The 10,770-nt window shown below is 26.6% G+C and overlaps 1 protein-coding gene across 1 annotated transcript in view; it reads right to left on the bottom strand.

Annotated features, from left to right (window-relative positions):
- Positions 1–5,533: 5,533 nt before the first annotated feature.
- The window catches only part of LOC100198511 (laminin subunit gamma-1), a 68,493-nt gene continuing 63,256 nt past the window's right edge, over positions 5,534–10,770 (bottom strand). The window contains exons 16-17 of the mRNA XM_065790385.1: positions 6,737–6,880; positions 5,534–6,339 (exon numbers count right to left, since the gene is read on the bottom strand). Coding sequence (XP_065646457.1) covers positions 5,851–6,339; positions 6,737–6,880 — 633 coding nt within the window. The 3' untranslated portion in view covers positions 5,534–5,850. The remainder of the gene's footprint in view (positions 6,340–6,736; positions 6,881–10,770) is intronic.

The raw sequence follows: 10,770 nt of genomic DNA, 5'->3' as shown, positions 1-10,770 counted from the left end.
CATTGTACTTTTTTAATTTTATACATATATTTATCGGAGACATAAACCCCTAATCCTCCACCTTTTTCCCCGCAGGCTCTTGGTTGGCTAACTAATTCATAAGATTGCAAACTATAGATAGAATTCAATTCAACAAAACTTTCTGTATCATGCCAGGTCTCTGTAAGAGCTATGACATCGAACGCGTAATTTAAAATACTTAAAAATTCTTTCAACTTCTCAATATTTTGCTGCATGCTTCTAATGTTTACGTGTAATTTAGAAAATGAATTAAGATCTTTTGATACTTTGAAGTCGAAAGAACTATAATACAGTGTGTCGATTAAGTTCATTTGAGTTTCTTAAAAAATATTTATGCTTTCATTAGATAAGTTATTAATAATAACCTCCCGAAATGGGTTAAAGTTTAGATTTTCAAAATCTCTATTTTTCAGTTTTCATTACAATTTTTGAATATAATGAATTTAGATTAAACAAATAGTTTCAATAATTTTACTTTATATATATAAATATAAATTTAGATCAAATCAATCCAGATTTTAAATTTGAGCATCGTCAGATTTCTTTTTATTAAACTCGTGTACTACGAGCTCGTTGTATATCACTTTCGCGAAGTATCCGTTTTGCCTATGGATTTTTGCTTTAGCAAAAAGTTCTTTTCGAATTTTCCTTGTGGTTTTGCTAAAGTCTTCATTAATATAAATGTTGGTACCTTTAAGATAGGAAGCTTTATTCAAGATTATTTTTTTGTCCTCAAAGTCGTGTAGTTTGAGTATAATTGTTCGCGCACGCTCGTTATTAGCAAGAGCAACTCTATACCCATGTTCAATTTTAATATTCTGTTCAATCCCAAGATTTTCATTAAAAAGTTTTTTAACTTTTTCTTTCGTAAATTCCCACTCTTTTTCGTCACTGCTCTCTTTAAGACCGTCAATTCGTAAATTACACCTTCTATTCCTGTCCTCTATGTCCACACTTTTTAGCTTTAACTGACTATTATCCGACGAAATTTTTCCTTGTATTTTTTTAATATTAAATAATTCATCGCTTACTTGTTTAACTTTTTCTTCGTGAGTCTTTATTTTTTCAACGCACAAATCTCCAACAAAGTCCATACCAGTTTTTATTTCTTGAAGTTCATTACTTAAACTGTTAATATTATGTTGCAGAGTTTCAATTTTTAAATTCAAGTCTTTCACTGTTTCTTTGAAAAACAACATTATGGTTTCTTTTTGATTATTAAGTAGTTCCCTCATTATTACAACGGAGACATATTCAGTTGATTTGCTCATTTTATTTATGTTAATATTTAAATATATAAGTAATAAACAAATTTGTAGATTTAAAATTTCTTAAATTTATCCACGCAAAGAAAAGAAAAAACACGTATCTACCATACGCAATAGTAAACTTTATCCGATAAAACATCCAACTTATATAATATATCTAAAGAAAATTATACCCATTTGCTTACAATTGCTATCACCTCAACATACAAAAAATCGAATACAAAAATAAAAATCAAATAAATAAAGAAGGTAAACGGATATTAAAAAATCACGACGTTTTCAATAAAATCGACATTAATACTTCGTCAAATTGCTTTATAAAATTAAAAGATCATGAAGAAAACTTTACAAATAATCCAACTGTCCGTTTATTAAACCCTGCCTAAAATGAAATCGGAAGAATTAGTAAAGTTATACTTTCCAATATAAACTCTGAACTTGTTAAGAAACTTCATCTGAATCAGTGGAAAAAAATCCAAGATACCACAAACTGGTTTAATTGCATTAGTAATAAACGCCTTTATAAATTCCTTATTTTTGATATTGTTGATTTTTACCCTTCGATAACAGAAAAACTTCTTAATAACGCTATTCATTTTGCCGAGCAGCATCTAAACATTGACCCTAGTCATAAAACATTGATCTATCACGCAAGAAAATCATTATTATTTAATGATGATCAAGTTTGGATTAAAAAAACAAGCGGTTTATTCGATGTTTCAATGGGAGCATTTGACGGTGCTGAAGTTTGTGAACTTGTGGGAGTTTATCTTTTGTTTCAAATTGCACAATTTTATAATAAAAATGATTTTGGATTATACCGTGATGATGGTTTAGCAATTTTTAAAAAGAATGAGTGGGGTTCAAATGGAAAAAATCAAAAAATATTTTGTTGAAATATTTAAAAAAAACGAACTCACTATATCAATACAGTGCAATATGAAAATTATAAACTACCTTGACGTCACATTAAATCTCAATTACTATACTTTCCAACCATATTCTAAGGCCGGAAATTCGTTATATTATATTCATGCTGGTTCAAACCACTCGGCTTATATTTTAAAGCAGCTTCCGCATTCAATTGAGTTAAGATTGTCTGCAAATTCGTCAAGTGAAGAAATTTTCCAAAGATCTACTCCTATGTACAATTACGCGCTATTAAGAACCGTAAACGCAAGATGATATGGTTCAACCCTCTTTTCAGCAAAAATGTTAGCACTAATATAGGAAAAAGCTTTTTAACCTTGATCAACAAACACTTCTCAATAAATCACAGACTCCACAAAATTTTTAACAGAAACACAATAAAAATAAGTTATAGCTGTATGCCGAATATGAAGTCTTTTTTAAATGCACACAATCAACAAATTATGAACAACAAAAAAAATCCACCTAAAACCAACTGCAATTGCCTTAATAAAAATACCTGCCCTTTATCAAACCAATGCTTAACAAAAAATATTATATACCAAGTCAATATAAGTTCCAATAATCCTACTAACATCCCTGTCAACAAATCCTACATCGGTGAAAGTGAAACACCATTCAAAATTAGATATGCCAACCATATAAAATCATTTAACATTCTAAAATACAAAAACGACATCGAATCATCAAAAAAATTTCGGAAATTAAAAGATGCCAACTTAAATCCAGTTGTTAAATGGAAAATAATTAGGCGATGCAGTGCTTACAACCCAACCACGAAGTCCTGCAAACTATGCACAAACGAAAAATATAAAATTCTATTTTCCAAAAATAAAAATCTGCTAAACAAAAAAAGTGAAATGCTATCCAAGTGCAGGCATCGAAAGAAATTTCTTCTCGCCCTATTCGACACGGGTGATAGATCAATTTTCTAATTAATTAAATATTGTTTGTTTTAACGTCAGAACTCATTCCATTGCTTTGTTATGTTTTTCTGTCAATTTCTGTATTTTGTATTTTTTTAACGGTTTTTTCTTAATTTAAAGAATAAAATTTGGCTGATGATTGCCGAAGGGCATGAAACTTTAAGTTCCATCACAAAGTTATATTTTTTCAAATAATCAAACTCTTTATATATATATATATATATATATATATATATATATATATATATATATATATATATATATATATATATATATATATATATATATATATTTGTATATATATAAACGACATGTTTTTCTTAATATTTCAGCACACCAGCTGTGCTTTTCTTTAATACTACCCAGCTAGCACACTTACGTTGAGCCAACGTATGATATCGCGAATCTCGGCTGTTTTCTCCGATGCAAATACAATGTTGATTTAATGTTAGTTTTATAATATTTATGAAAACCTTATTTAATGTTAGTTTTTATTAATGAAAACCTTAATAGCAACATGATTAAAAATAGTTAGGAAAATTATATTGGTTCAACGTATGTAAAATATTGCAAAAGTTGGTTGTTTTTCCCGATCAAAACCCAATGTTGATCCAATATATTGCGATCAACGTTGATCCAATGTATTTCTAACATCTTCATTCTAACATCTAGTGCAGTATCTGTCCGCTTTCTTTATGCTATTTTTCTAATTCGACTCCTTCTGACTTTCACTCTAATTTCTTTGCTCTCTCAAATTCACTTACTCTTGGTCTGCGAAGCGGGTTATGACGCTCTTTAGTGAGATGAACTCGTCTTTGTGGGCCTTGGTAATGTGGCCTCTGTATGGCAACTAGCCGGAGGAGAATAAGCCACAATACATTAAACACAATAAACACACGCCACACAATAAACAAACGCCACAATAAACAATAAACAATACACAGTAAACAATACACAATAAACGATGCACAATACACAATAAACAAACGCCATCCGCAATGTTGATTCATCAAAATGGATAAAAGATGTATGTGTAAGTACATATATACAATTATATATGCGTGTAAAATATATTTACTAAAATATAACACAAATAAACTTAATTCCGATAAAAAAATAAATATAATGCTGTGCAAATGTAAAATATAACGTTGAATCAACTTAAAATACAACGTTTCGCTAACGTAAAATTCAACGTTGTGCCAACGTAAGATGTAATAATAAATCAACGTAAAATATTACGCAAATCTGACTTTAAATATAACTTTGGGCCAACGTTGTTTTTTGTTTTTTTTTATACTGTTATTTAGGTGCCCCAAGAAGACCTAACGGTCTTGTCACAGAGCACCACGGATGTGCATTTAACCAGAAAGTTCACGCCTCCTTCCTTACCGTGACGCGAAAATATGTCCAAGGCTCGTTTTGAACCTGGATCTCTTGCTTATAAAGCAAGCGCTCTAACCACTGCGCCACGGCCGCACAGCCGTGGCGGTCAGTTTTTTGGTTGTTGGCGACGTCGCATTTGCAACCAAAATGATATAAAAACAACGTTGGCGGTCGATGTTGGGTCAACGCAACGCGCAATATTGTTCTAACGTTTTATCAACGCATGTACGCTAGCTGGGTTGGCATTACATAGCAATAATTGAACTTTTCGGTTCTCAAGACATTTTGACCTAAAGGTTTTAAGAGAGCAAATTAAAATGATAACCATAACCAGAAATATAAAACTTTTATGAGTGCTGTCCATTAATTGGCTCAAGTTTTGGTGATTTTTACCTCTCACTTGTTTTGCCAAACCTCCAGAGACCCTATATAGTTACATTAACATTTGAATTTTCCTCTGCCTCCCTTTTACCCTCGAAAAAAAAAAATCATTTTTTTACTTTAAATAAGTTTATTAAAAAGTAATGTTGTTTACGTCAACTTTTTTTGATGCCCCTCCCTCTCCTTTGTCAACAATTGTCTAAAACTTTCAGACTCTTTTCCTCTATTTTGTACACGTAATATGGAATGGACAGCGCTATAATGAAGTTACAAATTTCTTATTATGGTTTTGATTTCAAAATATTTTGATTTGACATTTTCCGAATGGTTAGAGTAGATCTTATTAACAAGTATGGTTAGAGTAGGTGTTATTAACGAGTATGGTTAAAGTAGGTCTTATTAACGAGTATGGTTAGAGTAGGTCTTATTAACAAATATGGTTAGAGTAGGTCTTGCTAACGAGTATGGATACTTGGTAATCTTTTAGAACCGATTTTAAATTTTTAACTTATTTAAAATTTAGTACCTAATTTCACATTTGTCAGATTTATCTAAAAGATTCACTTGTTTATTTTTACTCTTATATTTAGTGAAAAAATATCCCACGAGAATAATAAACAATTTAATAAACTTTTTATTTAACTACATGTCTTTGTTGAATAAAAAGATTCTAAATACCTAAAAAATACCTAAAAAATACGATTTTATGCTAATAAGTTCGCAATGCGACAAGCAACATCTGTTCTCTTATTTCGAAACCGATGCAATTTTAGGCGCACCTTTGTCGAATAATCAGTATTCTTTAAACAAGAAACTTTTTATTTCAGCTTCAACTAAGTATTAGTATGTTTCCTATTTTTACATTCTAACACTTTTCGTAAGATTCACTATTTGTGGACTCAACTGATGTTTTTTCATCTTTCTTATAATAAAGAATTCTAACACGAGACCTGTTTTAAAGATTGATACAAACTTTCAAACCGATCTATTGAAACTTGAAGCGTGCTCTTTTTAATTTTGTATGCATTAGTTTTCAAGTCTTGGTCACTGATAGCATTTTTAAGATTTTCTAACGCAGAAGACAAGTTCAACTTATTGTAATTAGCTCTACCTTGATAAATATTTTCAATTAGACTATCTAACTGAGAAACCTGAACTGTTTGAAGGTTGTCAATGTTCGAGGCTAATAGCTTTATTCTATCAGATGTGGTTTTAGCTACAGAAAATGCTTGTTGACTCTGAGTCAAAGCGTTTTGCGCGTCTTTCCTTGCTGATACCGACTTGCTTTTGTAGCTGTTGCATCTATCTAGAAGTGGAGCAACATTTTGCTGGATGTATACAAAAATTTGCTCGCTTTTTACAAAAGAAACAGCAGATTTCGTTCGTTCGTTAATGACAACAGCCTTCTGATATAATGACGTTATAATCTATATAAAATTATAAAAAAACTATGTAAATAATATATATATATATATATAATTGATACTTATAAACATTAATACTTATAAATGCGTGTGTGTGCGCACTTGAAGTAGTTCCAGAAATAAAAACCACGCAAAAAAACGACTTGAAAAACTATATTCAAAGCTATGACATTACACGTCTAGAGGTTGCAACTAATAATTTATATTTCAAACCTTCTAACAGTATGAAAAGCACAATAATATATAAATATAATATGTGTAATATTTTTCCCATTTATAAAATTTAGTATATTATATAGTAGTATATATAAAATTAGTATATATAAATACAAAATTTGAAATACTAAAAATATAACATTTTTTATTGCAAAATACTAAAATACAAAATTTTTATCCTTACCTGAGTTTCCTGACTAGTTGATAAACTTGCAGCGTTGCTAACCTGTGATGCAGTAGCTATTGTTGCTATTGGTCCTCTTAGCTGGTTGCTAATAGAGACTGCTGTTTGAAGTGCTGACTCAACAGTTAATTTAACATTATCAACCTTTGAAAAAAATACATACTAATAAATTAAATCGGATATTTGTTTCCCATTCTTTTCCAGACTGCAACAAGAACAAAAAAATATATTTAATATCTTTTTTAATTTTAAATTTGAACAAACTTCAAATGAAAAATTGAACATTTGTTTTTAAAAATAAATGTGAAAATGACAGCTTGCGCTAAATTCCAAACAAGAGTTGAAGTACAAACTCTTTAACATCGAAATAAGTTCTTTTTTTCGAAGTAAAAAATTATATTTTTGTAAAAAATTTATGAACAATTATTTGCAACAATAATTGCATTAAATTATTATATTAGTGTTAATCCTAAATTTGTTATGCTAAATAATTTATAATATAGTTTATTCCCGAATATATTGAAAATTATTGCAGAGTTTAGCATCACGTTTTTTTTACAACAAATTTAACTATTGCTGGAATTAATTTACAATTTTAAAACCTAATTTAATCAATATGTTTGTATTAAATACAATCTATCAACTTTAACTGAACAATATTTACACAATTGCACAAACTTTTATTATCAATATATATTATCAAATATTTACACAGGATTGTTAAACTCATTATTTGCAAATATATAGTAAATATATATGCAAATATATATTAAAGGTCCAAGTAGTGAAAATAAAAAGAAAGTTTTAAAAATATTTAAAAACTTTATATTTAAATATTGACGTTAGTGCAGTTATAATTAAGCAGTATCAGTTATGATCAGTGTAAAATAATTATATTAATATTAAAACTATCATTTATGTTCAGATGGCTTATAACACTTAAGCATTTTTATAATATTTTTTAAAATGTCTAGATGCATAAACTGATACATAACTCTGCTAAATTTGTGGAACCAACTCTTTTTCAAGCACATTGTGAAACCAACTTTATTTCATGCTTATTCACTGACTATCTGATCATCAGATCTGAGATCTAAAATCATCACTGACTGATCATTAGATCTCAGATCTAAAATCATCACTGACTATCTGATCTCAGATCTGAGATCTAAAATCATCAATATCTGATCATCAGATATGAGGTCTAAAATCTTCACTGAAAATTTTATTTTTAGGTACTTTATAATAAGTTTATGACAATGTCATGACTTCAAAGGGAAAAAAATTCCATAGAAATTCTATAAACTTTTGAAACATATAGCCTATAAAAATTATATAGAAATTCTATAGAATTTCTGTAGATTGTCTATTAATTCTTATAAAAATCGCAATAAAACTTTTTTTTCTAAAGAAAAAAAAGTTCTGTAGAAATTCCTATAAAAATTCTATAGAATTCTATACAATTTCTATAGGCTAAAATATATGTTTAAAAAGTTTATAGAAATTCTATAAAACTTCTTTTCCTGGGTTATATACTTTTTATAACTATTTGATCTTCTAATGAATGTCCTGTACTGTTACATGATCTCTTTTGTTTAAAAATTAATTAAAAAAATTTGATATAAGAGAGATTAATGATAACAGAGTGATTATGATTAGTGAAAATTAATAAAAAAAATTTGATATAAGAGAGATTAATGATAACAGAGTGATTATGATTAGTGAAAGTTATTTAAAAAAATTTGATATAAGAGAGATTAATGATAACAGAGTGATTATGATTAGTAAAAATTATTTAAAAAAATTTGATATAAGAGAGATTAATGATAACAGAGTGATTATGATTAGTGAAAATTAATAAAAAAAATTTGATATAAGAGAGATTAATGATAACAGAGTGATTATGATTAGTAAAAGTTATTTAAAAAAATTTGATATAAGAGAGATTAATGATAACAGAGTGATTATGATTAGTGAAAATTATTTAAAAAAATTTGATATAAGAGAGATTAATGATAACAGAGTGATTATGATTAGTGAAAATTAATAAAAAAAATTTGATATAAGAGAGATTAATGATAACAGAGTGATTATGATTAGTGAAAATTAATAAAAAAAATTTGATATAAGAGAGATTAATGATAACAGAGTGATTATGATTAGTGAAAATTAATAAAAAAAATTTGATATAAGAGAGATTAATGATAACAGAGTGATTATGATTAGTGAAAATTAATAAAAAAATTTGATATAAGAGAGATTAATGATAACAGAGTGATTATGATTAGTGAAAATTAATAAAAAAAATTTGATATAAGAGAGATTAATGATAACAGAGTGATTATGATTAGTGAAAGTTATTTAAAAAAATTTGATATAAGAGAGATTAATGATAACAGAGTGATTATGATTAGTGAAAATTAATAAAAAAAATTTGATATAAGAGAGATTAATGATAACAGAGTGATTATGATTAGTGAAAGTTATTTAAAAAAATTTGATATAAGAGAGATTAATGATAACAGAGTGATTATGATTAGTGAAAATTATTTAAAAAAATTTGATATAAGAGAGATTAATGATAACAGAGTGATTATGATTAGTGAAAATTAATAAAAAAAATTTGATATAAGAGAGATTAATGATAACAGAGTGATTATGATTAGTAAAAGTTATTTAAAAAAATTTGATATAAGAGAGATTAATGATAACAGAGTGATTATGATTAGTAAAAATTATTTAAAAAAATTTGATATAAGAGAGATTAATGATAACAGAGTGATTATGATTAGTGAAAATTAATAAAAAAAATTTGATATAAGAGAGATTAATGATAACAGAGTGATTATGATTAGTGAAAATTAATAAAAAAATTTGATATAAGAGAGATTAATGATAACAAAGTGATTATGATTAGTGAAAATTAATAAAAAAAATTTGATATAAGAGAGATTAATGATAACAGAGTGATTATGATTAGTGAAAATTAATAAAAAAAATTTGATATAAGAGAGATTAATGATAACAGAGTGATTATGATTAGTGAAAATTATTTAAAAAAATTTGATATAAGAGAGATTAATGATAACAGAGTGATTATGATTAGTGAAAATTATTTAAAAAAATTTGATATAAGAGAGATTAATGATAACAGAGTGATTATGATTAGTGAAAATTAATAAAAAAAATTTGATATAAGAGAGATTAATGATAACAGAGTGATTATGATTAGTAAAAGTTATTTAAAAAAATTTGATATAAGAGAGATTAATGATAACAGAGTGATTATGATTAGTGAAAATTATTTAAAAAAATTTGATATAAGAGAGATTAATGATAACAGAGTGATTATGATTAGTGAAAATTAATAAAAAAAATTTGATATAAGAGAGATTAATGATAACAGAGTGATTATGATTAGTGAAAATTAATAAAAAAAATTTGATATAAGAGAGATTAATGATAACAGAGTGATTATGATTAGTGAAAATTAATAAAAAAAATTTGATATAAGAGAGATTAATGATAACAGAGTGATTATGATTAGTGAAAATTAATAAAAAAAATTTGATATAAGAGAGATTAATGATAACAGAGTGATTATGATTAGTGAAAGTTATTTAAAAAATTTGATATAAAAGAGATTAATAATAACAGAGTGATTATGATTAGTGAAAATTATTTAAAAAAATTTGATATAAGAGAGATTAATGATAACAGAGTGATTATGATTAGTGAAAATTAATAAAAAAAATTTGATATAAGAGAGATTAATGATAACAGAGTGATTATGATTAGTGAAAGTTATTTAAAAAAATTTGATATAAGAGAGATTAATGATAACAGAGTGATTATGATTAGTGAAAATTATTTAAAAAAATTTGATACCAGAGAGATTAATGATAACCGAGTGATTATGATTAGTGAAAATTAATAAAAAAAATTTGATATAAGAGAGATTAATGATAACAGAGTGATTATGATTAGTAAAAATTAATAAAAAAAATTTGATATAAGAGAGATTAATGATAACA

Source organism: Hydra vulgaris, chromosome 02, assembly GCF_038396675.1.
Source record: "Hydra vulgaris chromosome 02, alternate assembly HydraT2T_AEP".
Classification (NCBI taxonomy): Eukaryota; Metazoa; Cnidaria; class Hydrozoa; order Anthoathecata; family Hydridae; genus Hydra; species Hydra vulgaris.
Note: the sequence above shows the minus strand (reverse complement) of the source record. Positions and strands in the feature narration are given on the sequence as shown.